The 18,438-nt window shown below is 59.5% G+C and overlaps 1 protein-coding gene across 6 annotated transcripts in view; it reads right to left on the bottom strand.

Moving 5' to 3' along the window:
• Positions 1-4,278: 4,278 nt before the first annotated feature.
• Positions 4,279-18,438, bottom strand: part of MBP (myelin basic protein) — a 116,558-nt gene continuing 102,398 nt past the window's right edge. For 5 of the 6 annotated variants that reach the window (XM_057313324.1, XM_057313325.1, XM_026496504.4 and 2 more), the window contains 5 exons: positions 16,802-16,909; positions 14,765-14,800; positions 14,355-14,387; positions 11,115-11,225; positions 4,279-5,778 (listed from right to left, as the gene is read on the bottom strand). In XM_057313324.1, coding sequence (XP_057169307.1) covers positions 5,734-5,778; positions 11,115-11,225; positions 14,355-14,387; positions 14,765-14,800; positions 16,802-16,909 — 333 coding nt within the window. In that variant the 3' untranslated portion in view covers positions 4,279-5,733. The remainder of the gene's footprint in view (positions 5,779-11,114; positions 11,226-14,354; positions 14,388-14,764; positions 14,801-16,801; positions 16,910-18,438) is intronic. The other variant, XM_026496505.4, reaches the window with a different exon arrangement.

The raw sequence follows: 18,438 nt of genomic DNA, 5'->3' as shown, positions 1-18,438 counted from the left end.
CCTCTAATTAACATCTTGGTGTGATGTCAGCCAGTTTCTCCGCAGTTCTGGGTACAGTGGACGACAGCTGGCCGTCTGTGCCAAGACTCTCCACTCTGCACCTTTCCTGATTCTTTTTGAATCATCTTCCTCAAGTTTAATAACCCAAAGTCCTTATCCTTTCCGTGTAACCCTGTATTTTTGAAGCGGCTTCCAGTTGACATAAACGTCGCAGGGAGAGCACGCGGAAGGCTTTATGACCCCCCGCCAGAGACCCCGTTCGGGCGCTGCCCAGTGTGGCCAGTAACGTCCTCAGATGCACGGACGCCATCCAGGGTGGAAGCGGTACCCTGCTCTTGCGGCCGTGGCACGCATTGCTGTGACGTTCCTGAAAACCACGGGCCAGTCGTGCAGCAGATGGTCCCCCAATTTTTCCTCCAGGGTTTCTTCACGGTGCAGCTTTGGTCAGAACATCGCAGACATGATGCTGTGTTCTTGTTTCTTCTTAACGAAGGTGACAGTCGTGTGCGATTGTCCCGTCGGTGGTGCCGATGTCGGCTTTCCTCAATCATTTCCCCTCAGGGCAGTAGACGTTTGTGCGGGACCCTGAAGCGTGGCCCGCCCCCGGCGCCTTCCCCAGCCCCGGCCTGGTGGTGAGTGCCAGTCACGCTATTTCTACACTAACTGCCTGCGCTCCCGTTCGAGGAAGAGCTTCCTGTCCTCGTTCTCAGATCCTGTGTTCATGCTGGTGCGGCCTTGGGGGTTCCTGTCCTACTTCATGGGCTGCGGTGTGTAAGGATCTACCTTGATGCCCCAGTATGCCCAGATTTGACCAGTCGAGGCCCCTCCGGGCAGCTCCTGAGCCCTTCTGTCGTGGCCACTTTGTTCCTGGAGCGCCATCTCCCAGCGGACACAGCAGATCGCGCTCTTGCTGTGTCTCTGCCCGGGAACCAGCCGTTTTCCAAGGAGCCCTGGTTCCCTTCTGTGGAGAGCAGCGTCTAGAATCCAAGACCCACGCAGGAGGCCTGCGGCTGCCGCTGGGAAAGGACAGAGCGGGGATGCGCGGGGGAGGGCGCGCTGCCACCTGGTGGTCGCAGCCCCTCCCCGGGCTCCAGCACCACCCAGCACAGTGGGCGCTTTCCAGCCCTCCGCGTCCCCCGCGCTCCAGCCCCACCCTACATCTGCTTCGCTGCACTGACGCCTGCCCTCCTCACAGGCCGGCCTGCCCGCCCCTGCCCGCCCCTGGCCACCCCTGCCCTCCTGGGGGGGGAAAGGGAAGAGCTGCCTGTTACAAGAGCCACGTTCACTAATGAGCATTCTGGGGCCCCTGCTTCGTCTGCTGCCCTCGCAGTAGCCTGGACGTGCCCCTCTCTCTGCCGTCTGCTTGCCAAGGTACAGAAGCAGTGTCCCTGTGGGGACTAGGGTGCTCCGTGCCCAGCTACGTGGCCGTGGCATTCGTCGTCTTAGCTGCTTCTGCCACGTTCGCTGTGAGGAAGCAGCCACGTAGCTGGCCTCTGGAGGCGGGGCGGGTCCTGAAGGTGCAGGCACCCCAGTGCCTTCTTAGAAAGCGGACTCTGGTCCAGGAGGTGTGGGCGGGGCCCAGGACGGCGGGTGAGCCATTCCCAGGGGTGCACAGCCCCGCCCGCCTCCCTGGCGCACCCGCACCCCTGGTGTCTGTCTTCCCTCAGCAGCCGTGGAGGCCCGTCACCGACCGCTCTGCGTCCTGTCCCTGTGTCCACACTCTGCTCTGGATCTGCCCTCGTTGGCTTAGCTCAGAAGCTGGCACTGGGCTGGGGTGGGAGCCCCAGCCAGCACTGGACACGTGGTGGAAGGATCCGCCATGTGAAGAGCACTCCTGGGTCTCCACTGTGGATGCGCTCCTGGAGCCATTAGGATCATGTGGTCCCACAGGGTGGGACGTGGGCTGCGGAGCCTCCCTCTGCCTCCACGTGGTGAGAGTGAACTCGCCGGCCGGTGAAGGAGCTGCTGACCGAATCCCCGTTTCGCGGAAAGCAGACCAGTGGTTCTACTTCCACTTCAAGGAAAGCTGTCCCGTGTGTCATGTTGGCGCCCGATGGCTCACAAGCGACACAGCCTTCGCGGACCATGCGTGGCCAACTCTGCCAACGTGTCACATCGTTGGGAACTGCGGTGACTACTTAGAGCAGAGAAATTGGGATAGGAAATATGCTGTCGCCTCCCTGGGAACGGGGAGGAGAGGGCCTTCCTGCCCAGTCCTGGGGTTAATTCTAGCATCTTCCCAGATGGGGGCGTGGGAAGTAGTGTTGCTGCCAGAGAAGGGTACACAGCCGCTGTCCAGGGAGCCGCACCCCCCACGGCCCTGGGCCGAGGCCCGCACTCCCTGCCTGGCTGTCTCCGGAGGCAGGACTCTGGGGAGCAATTCTGCTCCCCACGGGGCCGCAGGGTGAGGTCCTCAGGACAGGAGACGCCAGGCGTGTGGCACACGAGGAAAGGGCACGTGAGGAGCCGCGAGGAGCCGAGGAGCTGTGCCCCGGCCTGGGACCCGGCCTCCTGTACTCGGAGCCCCTCGCCCCCGGAATGGCCTTCCGGGACCCCGACGGCTGTGCTCCTGTCCTTCCTTCAGCCCGAGAACTGTACCCGCAGTCCCCGCGCTCTCTCCTCACGAACCCAAGTGCAGGGGGAGCCCACCCCAACCTCCAGAGCCGGCATGCCCTGTGGCACCTCGTCTCCTGACGCAGCGTCCTCTCCACGCCCCGCTAGCCCGGCCCTGGGTCTGCGCCCTCGGTCAGACCCTCTGTCCCCCGGCCCATCTGCTCTGCCCGCGGCGTCCACCCTGGGGGGCTCTGGGGGCTCACGCTCTGCCACCAGCTGCACAGCCCTTTGGCCCTGGCGGTGCGACTGAGCCGACCCATGTCCAGGTCTACCCTGAGCGGCGTGGGGGACAGAAAGCGTGGTTGTGTGGCTTTCCGTTCTGACGGGGAGTCCCTCCCGCGCCGCCCCTGCCCCTCGGACACCTCTGGGCTCTGCCTGGGGCTGGGGTTCCCAGTGCTCTTCCGGGGCCTGGGCAGAGCTCGTGGTAAGCGCTCAGGGAGGATGTGCGGGCCGAGGTACGGCTCCCATCTCCTTTCTCTGTTTGAACTACGTATCCGAGTGTAGAATTGCGAGAGTTGCGGGGTTACTCTAGGATTTACCCTTGGTTTACTATTTAATAAGCTTCCTATACCTGCAACATTAGAAGAGACCTGCCAACTAAAGGAACGTTGTTTTTAAAATGTGACTCTCAGGGCACCTGGTGGCCCATTGGTGAAGCGTCAGCCTTCGCTCAGGTCGTGATCTCAGGGATCGAGCCCTGCAGGGAGTCTCTTTCTCCCTCGCCCTCTGCACCTCCCCCTGCTTGTGCGTGTGTGCTGTCAAATAAAGAAATAAAATCTTTAAAACAATAAAAATGGGGGGCACCTGGGTGGCTCAGTTGTTAAGCATCTGCCTTCGGCTCAGGTCATGATCTCAGGGTCCTGGGATTGAGCCCCACGTCGGGCTCTCCGCTCGGAGGGAAGCCTGCTTCTCCCTCTCCCTGCCCCCTGTTGGTGTTCCCTCTCTCGCTGCCTTTCTCTCTGTCAAATAAATAAATAAAATCTTAAAAAGAAAATGTGCCTCTCTGTGCGTGGTTTTCCAGATTCCTCGGTCTGAAGGGTTTGGGGGGCAAAGAGGAGGGAAGGGGCTGGTGCCTGGCGAGCGGGGCAGGCTTCCCTGGTGTCGGCGTTGGGAGGAATGCACACAACCCTGGGTCTGGGGGCTCCAGACGAGGAGGCTCAAGCCATCCCAGGACCGTCCCCGCATGGGGGCGGCCCTCCTACGCTCACGAGTGCCGACAGCCGCTCAGCTGCCGAGACAGAAGGGGACCAGGACTTCAGTTAAAAGCAAGACAAAACAAAGATTTCGGTTTCGGCTTATCTTTTTTGAAACAGAATTGTTGTAACCAAAAACAATGACCGACACAGAATTTTCCAAATCCCTCGTTGTCGATGGCTTTTCCTGGCAAAAAGTAGTTTCCCAGGGTTTCTTCAGCTCACGTGAAAATTCTTTTCCCTGTAAGTTAGCAAATCAGTGCCCTAACCGTGACCTCTGTTTCACTTTCTCTTGTTAATGCGAAAGGCATCTGGCGATAAGCACCCGCTCGGGCAGCACGGGCCGCAGCCCAGCCTCCGGGGGCACAGCCCGCCCCCGCGCCACCCCCGAGACACGATCTTTGATCCCCGCTTTGCTGGGGTCACATTCTACAGACCAGAACAAAGATGAAAGAAGACACCCATGCAAATATCATTAAAAGTTTATTATTTTATTTCAATATTCAAGAATAGTGTGTACTTTCCACGAGACCCACCGTCCCAGCGCACGCTGTCCGGGTGTAGCCACGCGTGGAGATCACTCAGCCAAGAGTCGGCTCAAAGATGGAGTGTGTGTGTGTGTCACGAAATTTGGAGGTTTTGTTTCTGAAATTTTGCTCCTTGTTCCCCCATAACCCTCTCATCATTGAGGCTATAGATTAATAGACATTATATTAAACCCATACCGGACATCGGAATTAGGACGGGATTATGTTGATGCACTGACTATTTCTCATCTGCGTTCTAAGGGAGGACGATGCCGGCGTGGGGCTCCGTGGAAGGCCTCTGAGAGATACGCTAAACTCAAAAGGCAGGATCAGTATGTTACAAGGGGCACAGGGAAGGTCAGCTCAAGTTAGAAAAGACACGATTCAGAGGAGCCCCCGTCTCTGCTCATGGGGCCGGCCAGGCCCGGCCCCCACGACGGCCAGCTCAGCGATTTGGGGAGCGGGCCCTCCGAAGCCTATCCACTATGCACGTCCATGTCTCGGATGCCAGCGGACGGAAGGTTATGTGTCCACGAAGGTTAGGGTCAGCAACGTGCACTGCTGTGAGAAGCGTACCGCCGGTCACCTCCCGCAGTGACCAGGGTGACACGGTGAGGCCACCCAGAAAACTCCTCCAGTCCCGCTCTGAGACGAGCGTCTCCCTGGACCCTCCTGCTGGGCTCTGGGGGGAAACAGGCTGTTCGTAGAAGCCGCTCTGGCTCCCGCTGTGCCGTCACCTAATTTCCAAGAAGATCCTGTTCCCTGTGGGGGCCGTAGCCCAGCCCAACGTTGCCTCCTTGTCCCCTCTCTGCCGCGCCCAAATTCCGCTAACCAGGTGTGGTGGGCAGCCGCTGCCTGCAGGCGCCCCCCCGCGCCCACCACCCAGACTCTTCACAGCTGCCCGCCCGCACTGCACGTACCAAAAGCCCCCTGTGCCGCTCCCGACTGCCTCATCCTGGAGGGAGAGTAAGTGTGTGTTAGGAGGTGAGCAAAGGGCAGGAAAGAAACCAAAGGAAGCTCGATCAGCAGTCCTCACCGCCTGCACATGTCCCTGTGTCCACAGCAGTGTCGCCACGGCAGTGCCCGCAAAGCCCGGGGATGCCGAGTCAGCCAAGCGAGGCCAAGGACGGAGGGTGAACTCGGGGGTGCGTCGGGGCCGCCGCGTGGAGCGAACTCCGAGAACGCGTTGTCTTCAGACACGAGTAACTGTTTAATATTCTGTGCGCCGACGGCCGGAAACTGCCGGCAGGACGCGGCGTGCCTGCCCTGCTGCGTGCACAGCTCAGCGACGTTAGGCGGGGGTGTCTGCTGCAGGGACGGAGTGTGTGAACGGTATTAAGATCGTAAGGCGGTTATATTAAGAAGCGGAGGACGGGATTCTGGGACCACGAGGCAGGGCTTCAGCGTCTCGCCATGGGTGATCCAGAGCGACTGTCTCTTCCTCCCTGAGAAAAGGAGACACGCAGTTAGGCGATGGGCACGGCAGCCTCGGCATCGTGCCTGGTGCCGGGACCCCGCGCCCGGGGCGGCCTGGTCGCAAACCGCCTCGTTCTATTAGACACGACGGCACCAGAGCCGAGGCCCTGGTTCCACGGCTCACGACACGTGTGAGCAAGTGCTGATCTGGTTTTCAGGGACCCTCGGAGAAGCCCCCTGGCCCTCATCCCAGGACCCATGGCCCGCTGCCCCTCGGGGGGCAGAGCACTGGGCGTCCGCGTGAGCACACGTTCAACGGCTACTTTGTTTCTAAAGTCCAGGGTCGCCGAGGGAAACCGTCTACACACGACGACAGGGACAGCCTCATCTCTGCGGAGCTGCACGGCGCTGCCCCGGGGACGGTCTCTCTTGTCGTGTGCGCCCTGCTGAGCCCCACCAACACCGGCCAACGGCCCAGAGCCGCTGTCCCCAACCCTTGACCTCAAGGGATCTTCAAAGCCCGAACGGACATGCTTTCTGGACAAACACAATTTGAAATTAAAACCAGGACAGGCAATCGCTGGAGGGGGGCTGGGGCGTGGCGTCGGCTCTGAGCAGGTGACAAGCTCGTGAGTCCGCATGTCCTTCGGGAGCAGTGGGAAATGCACCCTCCTTGGCATTCCTGTTCTTGTTCAAGTTGTGGGCTCTTTATCCTTCGGTTATGAATGTGAAATTCATCTCTCAAAGATTTCCCTGGAGGCCGTGAGCCCCCTGGAAGCAAGGTATGTGTGACCTACTATTTACCAGACGGCACATGTGTCCTGAACGGACACCGACCCCCTCTAAGCATGCGTTGGCCACGTTGCCCATAACGTCAGTAATGGAAGCCTAATGCCAAGGATGCCTTCCCCACAGCACAGTCAACACACGGGAGGAGAGTTCAGATTTGTCAGGCTTGTACTTTTCTCGAAAGAATCTCTATGTGGTTAAGCAACTCCTTTACAGGATTTTGGTTTCCTATGTGAGCACATTGATGGAATCCCAGCCTCTGGAGTACGTGACGAGCCCCTTGGGGAAGCTACCCTCCTGTCCCTGCACCGGGAGTGGCGCTCTCGTCCGCCCGGCTGGCCTCCGACAGGCTGGCCCTCGGCACTGCCCGCGGGGGGAGCCCTGAGCACGTCTGCACTACCTCCCCGCTTCCCGAATCCCCGGGAAACGAGCCTGCACGGCTCCCTTTCAAGCGAGACCTAGTCCAGAAGAGGGCCAGCACCCCCGCTCCTGGCGCAGAGCGCACCTCTGCCGAAATGGGCCGCGTCCCCCTGTCTGTGCAGGACCAGTCCCGTGACCCAGCACTTCCACTTCCCGAGGGCTCCTTTTGAAAGCAAAACAATGGTGGGCATTTGGTGTTATTTTCTATGACTGTGCCTACAGTTACCAAGTCTCTACCGTGGTGGAGAGAGAAAGCTGGTCTGGGAGGCGGGAATTCTTAGCATCCCCATTTTCCAGTCAGAGGAGCCAAAGCACAGACCCGTTGAGTAACGTCCCCAGAGCCACTGAGCCAAAGGCGGAGTGAGGGCTCGAACCCGCACTTCTGCCGTGTGGGTCTCACACTCTCCTCTCTGCCATGCTCTCAGCATGTCCGAATGGGTCGACGCCAGCACTCGGTCAGGCCCGGGCTCAGCACTAGCAGAAGGCCGGCCTGAAGCCGTGTCTGGGGTGGGGAAGGAATGGGACCTGCGGGGAGTCGTGCACTCCGTCCCCCCTTCCGCACCCGTGCGGGAAGCGAGCTCAGCTATGCATTTGGAAATAAGAAACTCATTATATTTCGATGCGGTTCCCTAGTGATTGGGAGAAATCCACGGCTTTCCACCCAGTTTCCAACCCACAGGGACGGACAGTCCAGGGTAATGGCACCCCCTTAAATACCGGGAGACCCACCGTCCCCACCCACCTCCTTGGAGCCCTTCTCGCCTCTGCAGGGATTGTTTTCAATCGATCGTAACCTCATGTGCAGACTCATCCAGCCCTCTGACCATGGCTGGCCAGTTCATGAACATGTCATGTAGTAAAATCTTATGAAAGCCATATTAACTGGAATTTGATAACCTGAAGCTTCCCTTGAACTCTATAGAAGCTTTAGAATTTCTGAAGCACTTTGTACGAATGCAAATGCAGGAGAACCTTGAGCCGATTAAAAACAAACGGGCCTCACAGGCTTGTTTGTCGCACCGGATGAACCTGCTGGACAGGGAAGGGCTGGCCAGCTCGACCTGCGAGCATGTCACCCTGGCTGGGAGCAGGAGGCACAGACACACGGTCCCCTGCCCCGCCACCTGGCCCTTCCTTCGGTGGCGTTGGCTGTCACTACGCCGCCTGCACGGGGATCGCTCACCCAGGAGGGGATACATCTAGGTTTCACAGACGAGAGGGAAACCCTTACCGCCGCACACCTCTGGGCTCCCACCTGGGACGCTTGGGTGCAGGAAGCCTTGGGGGGAGCCCAGAAATGGTCTGGGCATCGCAGACGCGTCAGATGCGCGTGCCCGCCTGGCCAGGCTCTGGCCACTCGTGGAAACATCGCTATTCTGAATGCGCTTCTGGGTTTGGACCCAGAGCTCCTGCAGGTTCCTCATCCCCACCGTCTCACTGCCACGGTTCAGAACCTGGCAGACATATCGTGATGACCCTGGTGACTTGAATGTGGGGGCAGAATTTGATTCCTTACTCAGATTTGCTTTAGCATTTCTATTGAGGAGAGGATCCTGCCTGCATTCGACCAGACGTGAAACGAGTCAGCGCATCTGCTGATCACCGTGCACAGATTTAAGCCCTTTCCTGGGTAGGACAGACTTCCTCCCAGGCAGCGAGCGGCCTCCCCTCACCTCTGTGTGGGCCCAGCACCCACTGAATCTCGACTCGTTCCACACGCCTGTGCTCGCTGAGCCGACCCTGCAGCATCCCGACCACGGGACACCACACGCATGACCCCTCATGACTATTTGGGTTACAGACCAAATTAGTCCACCATAAATTGTAAGACCTTGATGTGTCAGTAGGCCAGTTAGAAAGCACACTCACCCAGCTTAGAGCCCTATTGAGGGTGACTGGGGAGCCCTGTGCTTGGCTGACCAAGGCCGAGCCTGAACCAGGGGTGACCTGGAGCCTGCAGGAGGCCCGGGTCCTGCCTTCCAGCCGCCCGATGTCTGGGCCGGTACCGCCAAGCCTCGCATAGCAGAGCCTTTAATGTTAAATCGAGTCGCCTACTGTGACCCCAACGGGTGGTCTGAGGACAGGTGGAGCGAAGGGGACACTCTTGTTCTCATCCGTGACCCAGACCCCCTAGAACGTGCAGTGTCCATGGACGCATGCCTCCCCCAGAACGTGCCCGCCCGCCGGAAGACACAGGTGACGAAGCTTTCACGTGGGTGAGAATCCATGACGTGTTTGTCTGCGAGGCCCAGACACCAGCCGACGGGCAGGGCAGGGCAGGGCGCGCGGCGGTGCCTGGGAACTAAGCCCCGGCCCACGTCCCCTCTGACTTGGGCATCTTGTCTGTCTTTGTTTGTGACGATGCCAATCCCTCATCCAAGAAGGATAAACGTGAAATCCTTCATGATTCATTTTTCTCTCGGCGGGGTGCTGCAAGCATCCTGGGGTTTTATGCCTTTTCTGATGCCTTTCCTGCCATAACACACGTAAGTGCGGGCATCTGTCTTGCTGATTCCGTTTCTTTAGGTCGGAAAGGGAGCTGACTGGGGCACCTCGTTGTTCAGTATCGGCTCTTACCACATGAAGGAAGGAAGCGGAGGGCCTCGTGCGGGTTCAGAGTAAGTGGAAACAGCTGCTCGGTTGTTATTCTAATGAGAAAGTACGTGGGAATGTGGACTCAGACAACGGTTCTCCCTGGCCGTCCTCCTGTGTGAGCACCTGTTCCCTGTCCAACCACGAACAGCGCTCCCGTGAGCCTTAAGTCAGCCCTGGGGACAGTCCCGGGCTATGTGGAAGGTGCCATGCGTCCCCACTGGGGTGGGGGGCACCCCTGTCCCCTTCCAGCCGTGAGCCCTGAAGTGCAGGCTAGTGCTGGGATGTCGGTTCTGCTGCCAAGCCCCTGGAGGGGGGCTGCAGGAACCCCAGCCCCATCTGGCTGGTCTCTGCCAGAGACGCACGGCTGGCCTTTCAGTGTGAACACCTAAGTCGTAGGGTATCACGGGACCCGGGTCACAGGGGCCCTCTGCGTGGGGAACCCCTTACCTCTCTGACCCGTCTGCTCCAGGCCCTCTGTTTCCCCCAGCCTGGGGCTGTCCCCAGGTGTGTGGCCAGCTCCTCGAACCCTGGCCAGCGAGGCCTTGTCTTGCCCCCTCCCTAGAACGGTAAGCAGCCATCTCTGCCCTGCCTCTTCTTGGTGGCACTCATTCCAACCATGTTCTGTCCCCCATCACGAGAACACGCTCTTTACAAGCCCCCCCCAGCACCTGCCAGTGTAATGCGCATGACTGCAGACGGACGGGGTGCCTGGGTAGGCTCTGGCCCCTGACCGTGGGCACAGCCCGCCTGGGCTCACTGCCAGCCCCGCACTGGGGCAGCCGCAGGGGCGTGGACCTGTCACTGTGTTCATCTGAGGCCTCTGCCCATGGGGACAGCGGCTGCTGGTGGGTCGGTCCCGTGTCCAAGGCTCTTGGGCGCCCGGCCTCCGGGCAGCTACGGCCTGCTCACGGCGCCTACCCTGGAGCTGGGGCTGAGCCCTGGAAACTGCTGTAAGCTCCGGGGCCTGTGAGAGGGTCCAGGAACGAAGGGAGGCCAAACGGCCCCTCCCCACCCCTGGAGGTCAATCTCAGGTTCGATTAGAGCCGAGAATGGGCCGCAGGGGGCTCTCTGAGGCTTAGCAGCACTGCTGGCCCCTCGGTGTCCCGGCCAAGGCCGGAGGGCCCGGCCCCACCTGCCGTTCTTACTTTGTCTTCTCAAGCCCTCTCCAGGTGCCTGGGCCCTGCCAAGGTCACACACTAACAGTAGCCCCAGGGCCTGACTCCAGTGTCTGTATCGGGCAACTCCCATGTGGCCCCTGGGATCTCTGCCTGCCTGATCCGTGAGCTCCCCCTTTGGTCACTCGGCTACTGCACCTTTCCTCGGGGGTCAAAGATCTGCAGCCACTCCCGCCTCCCCAGGGCACAGCAGAGCCTTGCATGGGACCCCTCACGCCACGTGTCCTCAAGGTCCCCGGGGGAGCCTGGACCAGCCCCTGCAGCTACGTCCTGCTCCCTGAACCAGCCAGCCTGGCAGGTGAACCCCAGAGGAGCAGCAGTGGAAAGCCTGGAGCCCCCCCTGCCCCCCCCCAGCGCATCCCTGAAGTCCAAAAGGGTTACGTTACCAGTTTGAAGATTTTGGAAAGCGTGCCCTGGGCGTCATGGGCCCCCTTGAGTCCCTTGTGGGCTGGAGCTCTGCCTCCATAGCCAAATCCTGGCTTCTGCCCCTCGGCTCCCTGCAAGAGACCAAACAGCTCTCAGGGCGGCCCTGCGGGGTGGGGAAGGGCAGCCAGCAGCGCGGAGGGCCGAGCCGCCGCCCTGGTGGCCAGCCCGGGCTGCCGTGCGTTGGGAGATGTGCACCCCATGGTCTCACTGAAAGGTCAGACTCCTGATCCGCTCCACCATGCGGCTTTCAAGACAAGAGCGGCAAGGTTGAGCAAAGCCAGGTGAACAGCCTTTGCCCACCTGTCCGCAGGAAGGGAGCGAAGGGGCCGCTCTCCCCCCAGGAGGCACTTCCCTGGGCCGAGGCTGCAGGAGGCCAGGCCCCTGTGCGGGGGTCCCTGCCTGCGTCTCTGTGCAGATTCCTCATGTCTGCTCCCTTCTGTTGGAGGTCTGGAGGATACAGACCTTTGCACTTAGCAAAATTGTGAGGCCCATACTTCTCTAAAGCAGAAAGACAAGCTTCAGATTCTCTTGTCTGGACAAGGCTCTCCCTGGGATGACCAGGAACCAGCTCCCCTGGCCACAGCTGGGGTGCCCCGAGAGGGGATGTGTGGACCCTCCTGGGGGCCCTGGGGCCTGGGCTGGTCATGAAGGAGGGAAGGGGCAGGTCCGGCCAGCAAGCCGTGTCCCTGCCGCACAGAATCAGGGCACAGCCCTGGGCACCCAGCAGCCTGGACGGAGCCCTCGCTCTCTGCTCCCTAGCTGTGTGACCTCGGGCAAGTGTCAAAGCCACTCTGAGCCTCAGTCTCCTCTTCTATAAAATGGGGATAAATGGCCCCTCCCTCCGAGGTGGCTGGGAGGGTACTGCAAGTTCACAGACATGCTGTTCTGCAAACAGAGCCTATAGGCTCTGGGCACGTGCTCGCTGTCATGACAGGACAGGTCAAGCCGGCCTCCCAGCCCGGGAGGGAAGAAGCAATTTCCTGTGTGGCACAGAGCAGTGGCAGGGGACTGCTGAAATATAAGGACATCCGCGTCCTATGACCAGTTTATTTCCGAGGATGCTTTACTTTCGAACGGGAACTTCCCCCGTGGACACGAGGCAGGAGTCGGGGGGCTCGGGTGGTGCAGTCACAGGGAAGTTAGCATTCGCGGCACAGGCTCTCCAGCCTCAGACGCCGTGTTACGCGGGCACCAAGCATGCTGGGGGATCGCGGATGAAGTCACTGTCTGCCTGTGGGTCTGTCTGCAGCGGACAGGGTCTGAGAGTTCAGATCCTGCCAGCAGGACATGGGAGACTCTGTGGGCTGCTCTTAGCAATCTAGTGCACAGAACAGACCCGTCGTCTGGGGCAGGTGCAGACCGCTCCGCCTCGGCCTGCAGTCCTTGCAACGTGCGTGCACGTGTGGCTGGGCTGCCGGGAAAGCAGATCCAAGCAGCCCCTCCCTTGATCCTAGAGGTGCTGGAGGCGGCATTAGGGAGGGGGTGCGGCAGGTGGAGGGCGGGCTGCCCTGGGGCCCAGAGGTTTCGTGGGTACGCTCACTGCTAGACATCCCCCAGAGGGACAGGTCACGGCTAAGGCGTGCAGACATGCGATGTGGCAGAAAACTGCCCCTCGCACTGCAGGGCTAAATGCTCCTGTCTCTATTGCTTTTCTCTGAAACTAGGAGCTTCTGAGAACAAAACTCGAGCACAGGTTTTCAGATTAAATAATCGGACTTTTCCTCCTTTCACATTCTTGGCCACTTCTATCTTTGGACAACCTGGAATTTAGCAAGAAACGTTCGACATGGTTTAGAAGAAGAATGGGCGACTTTCACCAACTCCGAGCGGGAAGGCCGTCCTGTAGCTCAGGGAGACAGACACTCAAGCAAATGAAATACAGAAGAGGAGTTTGCTTTGGAAAAAAAGAAACGGAATAAAGATTAGTAGGCCCCCAAACGCAGACGCAGAGGGAAGCAAAGGTCTCTCTGGTTAGCTGCTGGGTGAAGCAGGCTCTAAATGCCCGGAGGGAGGGAGGGCCTTGGGCTCTGGCCGGGCACATTCCCCGGTGACTCCGCAACACGCCCGAGAGTCCACGCCTAGAAAGTCAGGAGGCAGGCCGAGGGGTTACCAAAACAAGAGCTCATTCTGCAGTGTCATCTTGGTCTCCTGCTGGCCCAGAAAGTCAGAAATTAATTGACTGTGAGGCCCCAGCCCATGTGTTTCCTACACGCTTGGCCTCTTTTTGCAAAATCATTAGCTTTGGAAAAAACTCAAATACACTTGTTTAAAGTGTTCCAGCAAATTCCATATAAGAACGTGCTGGGGCAACGCAGGAAGCTTATGGAACCCGTACCTTCTCCGCGGGGCTCCCCCTCCCAGCCCCCCCCTACGGTTCTCTCTTCCCTCCTTCCTTTCTCAGTCTTTTAAACTTGATTCATTCATGAGTGTGATGCTTATGAGTCGAGCAGCAAGTGCTCGCACCGTGCACTGGGGAGTCGGGCTGCGTTTTCAGGGCAGACGGGCTTCCTGGCCTGTAAGTTACACAGCGTTGGCAAAGGAAGAACCGTCTCTGGCATCTACGTTAAGTAAAGTGGATAGGTTTGGCTAGAATACACCGGTAGGCATTTTAGGCTGGCTCAGACACCCAGTGGCACCGGGTCTAGAAAGTGAGCAAGCTGGCCACTGAAAATCTTGATGGGCTCTTTGCTCTCGGTGTCCAAACCCACAGTTCCTCAGAAGACTTTCCCGATGTCTAAGCTGCTGTTATGGCCCCACCACCATCAAACCCCAGATCTCGTGGCTTCATTAGGCCGTGGGACTGGGGGCGGCACCGCGTTTCCTCAGCCAAGTGGCAGTCTGGGGGCGGAGCAGATCACTTGGACGGCCCGCGCACAGGGCCTCCCTGGGTCTCCCCGCAGGGACCGGTGTCCCACCCCTGGTGCTGGAAGAAGTCAGGAGCTTTCTCAGCACGGAGCCGCTCCTTCCCGGGAGGCTCCCGCTCGGCGCGGAAGCAGGGGCCTGTGCCCCACTGCGGGGTCGGCGGCGGGGCCCTCGGTTCCCCTCGGGAGGAGACGGCGGCCCCCGACGGCGTGGGCGACGGGCTTGACGGGGAAGAAGGGGGGCCGTCAGGCAACCTCGCCGAGCAGAGCACGGACGCCGGGCAGCTGTGAGGAGCAGAAGGGACAGGGAGCCGCGCGGACACGCGGGGGGTCACCTACCCAGCTAAACCTGCTGAGGGACAGTCCTCGCCCCTGTGTGAGAAAGAGAGAGAAACAGTGACATTGTGATCAAGGCAGGGAAAAAAAGTCTTTTAATAAACAAGAAACACAAATCAGGATCGTGCTGAGCGCGTGAACGGTGTTGACACGGGCTGGATCCCGGGCCGGCAGCGGCCGCCGGGGCAGCTCAGGGCGGGTTCGGGACCAGGGTGACGAGGAGAGCGAGCTGGCAGCCAGCAGCACTGTCTGCTTGGTGCGCTCCTCAGCCTGGGCTACTTGGGATCCATGCGGCATAATTCTGGGGTGAAGTCGGGCAGCTGTGAGGCCCGCCCTCTCTTTGGTGCATTTAGGGATTTCAGGGAAGGTCTACAGATGGAGTGGCAGTTACTGACAACGTTCACAGGTCTTACCTTTCCTTGCGATGGAGGAGGCGTGCGTGGTGTCACCTGCAAAGGCACACAGAGGCCGGTGAGTGGGGGCGGGCGCCTCTCTCCCCCCCGTGACCCCCGTGGAGCTCACCGTCCTGCTCCTGACCAGCCCCGGTTGGCTGAGAGCCCCAGGGCCAGGGAAGTCACCCTCTCCTCCCAGCCTCCCCGTTCCTGTCCTCGTTCACTGAGACTATAGGACCAGACTCCCGCGCCAGGCCGAGTTTCCAGAACACTCTGAAAGCGTTCAGAGAATGGGAACATCCACAGCCTCCAGTCCCGCTGGGGCTCCCGGGCACACAGGCCGCACACCCGGCGACAGCCACGCTTTCTCGGAGTTGGACGTAAAGTGTCCCCTGATGCTCAGAGCCTCGGGGGGAGTGTTCTCGGGCCGGGGGCTCCTGACACTTGCCAACACGCAAAAGACCCTCTTAAAACGCCTGCTGCACAAAAGTTTAGGATGAGAAGCTTGTGGTTTTGCTTTTGTTTTTCAATCTTTATTTCTGAGAGTACTTTCAGGTTTCTAGAAAGAATGCACAGAAATTAGAGAGCTGCCAGTTCCGCTCTCTTGTCCTGCACACTGTTTCCCTACTTACCACGGCCTTGCACGCGCGGCCCATGGGTTACAACCCAGGAACCAAGGCCGGCGCGCTTCCATTAAGTGACGCTCGCCGCGCACAGTAAGGATCCCTCTCACGGTGTGGGTCTGCACAAATGTGTGACGTCAGATGTCCACCACCTCCGTATCACACAGAGTAGGTCCACTGCCCTAACACCCCCTCTGCTCCCCCTGTTCATCTCCCTGGCCACAAACTCTGACAACCACTCTTCTTTTCATCTCTTTAACCTTTTTGTCTCCATAGGTCTGCAAAGCCTGTGTTTAGCATCTCATAGTATGTTAGTCACAAAAAGAGTGAGTTCTTTGCTAGAACACAAAATGCAATAAGTGGCAGATGCACTTTGGACCTTGTGACCAGGTTCAGGCCTGAGCTCCCATGGCCAACCTCACCCTAAGGAGGAGGGAGGCATCGTTGGGGACATACTCATGTCCCTGTGGATTAGAGCTCAGGGTCACCTGGGGACAGACTCAGTCCCTTATGGATTAGAGCTCAAGGTCACCTGAGGATAGACTCAGTCCCTTATGGATTAGAGCTCAAGGTCACCTGGGGATAGACTCAGTCCCTTATGGATTAGAGCTCAAGATCACCTGGGGATAGACTCAGTCCCTTATGGATTAGAGCTCAGGGTCACCTGGGGATATATCAGTCCCCTGTGGATTAGGGCTCAGGGTCACCTGGAGATAGACTCAGTCCCCCATGGATTAGAGCTCAGTGTCACCTGGGGATAGACTCAGTCCCTTATGGATTAGAGCTCAAGATCACCTGGGGATAGACTCAGTCCCTTATGGATTAGAGCTCAAGGTCACCTGGGGATAGACTCAGTCCCTTATGGATTAGAGCTCAAGGTCACCTGGGGATAGATGCAGTCCCTTATGGATTAGAGCTCAAGGTCACCTGGGGATAGACTCAGTCCCCTATGGATTAGAGCTCAGTGTCATCAGGGGATAGACTCAGTCCCTTATGGATTAGAGCTCAGGGTCACCTGGGGATATATCAGTCCCCTGTGGATTAGGGCTCAGGGTCACCTGGAGATAGACTCAATCCCCCGTGGATTAGAGCTCAGTGTCACCTGGGGATAGACTCAGTCCCTTATGGATTAGAGCTCAAGGTCACCTGGGGATAGACTCAGTCCCCCATGGATTACAGCTCAGGGTCACCTGGGGGATAGACTCAGTCCCCCGTGGATTAGAGCTCAGGGTCACCTGGGGGATAGACTCAGTCCCCCGTGGATTAGAGCTCAGGGTCACCTGGGGATAGACTCAGTCCCCCGTGGAGTAGAGTCAGTGTCATCTGGGGACAGTCTCAGGTCCCCTGTGAATGAGGCTGTGGCCAGGCACCTGCTGCCCCTGCAATCTCGAATCTCCCTGCTGCCTGCCGCTCACAGCGGGATGAGAGCACTTACGATGTTCTTGAAGAAGTGCACTACGGGGTTTTCGTCTTGGGGCCGGCCGTGCTGCGACTTCTGGGGCAGGGAGCCGTAGTGGGCAGTTCTCGCTGCGTGATGTCCATCCTGAAAGAGAGGGCGCGATGAGCTCAGGTCAGGTCGCGCCCTCTGCTCTGGCCTCCCTGGGAAAGCTGCCTCTCTCCTCTCCTGAGGGTGCATCTGGATTCTTTGGGATCAGACCTTATGCTGGGGCATGGCTGCCACGACCCAGGACACTCGTGGGGCCGGGAGGGGACCAGGCAGCATGTCCACCACAGAGCCAGCGTCAGGGCCCTGAAGTCACAGCATGGGGGAAGGGAAGAGAATGTAAGGGTGAGTCCGCCGAAGACGGGCGCAGGGTAAGTAAGCCGTGCGAGAACGCTATCACTTCCCTGAGCTTCTGCCGTGGATAAAGGAGAACACTCAGGAATTAACCCCTCCATGGGCTTTGGAGGGGTGCATCACGTGAACGAGCCTCTGTTTCTCAAAATCAGGGTCCCAGGTCACAGCACCGGCACCTGCCCAGTTTGGGACAACCTCTTCCAAATCTTGAGCTGAGGGAAGGCTGTGCGGAGCAGGGCCCAGCTCTTCCCAGCTCAGGAAGTGCTGCAGAGATGACAGGAGTGTGGGGGGAGGAGTCAGGCCCAGGGAACAGCAGCCTCCAGGCACCCCCTCCACCATGGGCTGAGCTTGCTGGTGCATAAAGCACTCGGGGAGGTGAGCTTGCAGAGCTGACCCGGGGCTTTCCTCCTGCTCACCTACTGACAACATTCCCAAAGGCCAGAGGAGCTCCTCTAAGGCCGGCCTAGCCTCCAACAACCAGGGGCCTTTCCATCGCACGTGCTGAGGTCCGTCAGGCGCTCCCTTCCCTCATCAGCTTGGTCTGTGCTGCGTGAGATGAAGCCCTTCTTCAGGGGACACCTTACCTCCGAGGAGTCTATAGTGTGTGTCGCCAGAATTTCAGGCCTTTACTGGGCCTCATCTAACCGGTGACCGCTGTAGCCTGACCAGGCTGTGCGCCGCGCCCAGCACTGACAGGTGCACTGTGCCCGGCACCCGCTGGTTGGGGACATGTACGGCTGTCCCCAGATGCCCGCTTCCCTGCCTCAGACCCCCAGGCCTGAAACCCAGCGGTTACCCTTGCCTCCGTGGACACATCTTGCCTTTCTCTGGCACACTGCTTGCCTCGGCTGCCCTCCCCACTATTGACGATAAAGCAAAGTTGGCTGAGCTCCTTCTCTGATCCTTCCCTTTCCGGCCCAGACACGTCTGCAAACCCTGCAGCCCTCTCCCTGGCCTCTGCTTCTGCCGCACTAAATAGACCACCTTCCCTCTGGCTGGAGCACCGCTGCGAACCCAGTCTGCCCGGCGTCCAGGCGTGCCCTACTTCCTGATCGCTGGTCTTTGCGCTGATGGCACGGCCACTGTGCTGTGGACAAGGGCACCTGTGCCCTGCCCGCCTCCCCGCGACGCTGGCTCCCGCTTCCCCGGGACGTGCCGCGCCAGCTCTCCCTTCAAGCGCCACGACCTCCCCGCTCCCCGTGCTGAGCTAGGCGGGGCCTCCTGACCGACTTCTCTGCCCCCCCTGCAGCCCCGGCAGGAGCCGGTCCTTTGGA

Source organism: Ursus arctos, unplaced genomic scaffold (assembly GCF_023065955.2).
Source record: "Ursus arctos isolate Adak ecotype North America unplaced genomic scaffold, UrsArc2.0 scaffold_17, whole genome shotgun sequence".
Classification (NCBI taxonomy): Eukaryota; Metazoa; Chordata; class Mammalia; order Carnivora; family Ursidae; genus Ursus; species Ursus arctos.
The sequence above is the reverse complement of the archived record's forward strand: the minus strand, read 5'-3'. Positions and strand labels throughout refer to the sequence as shown.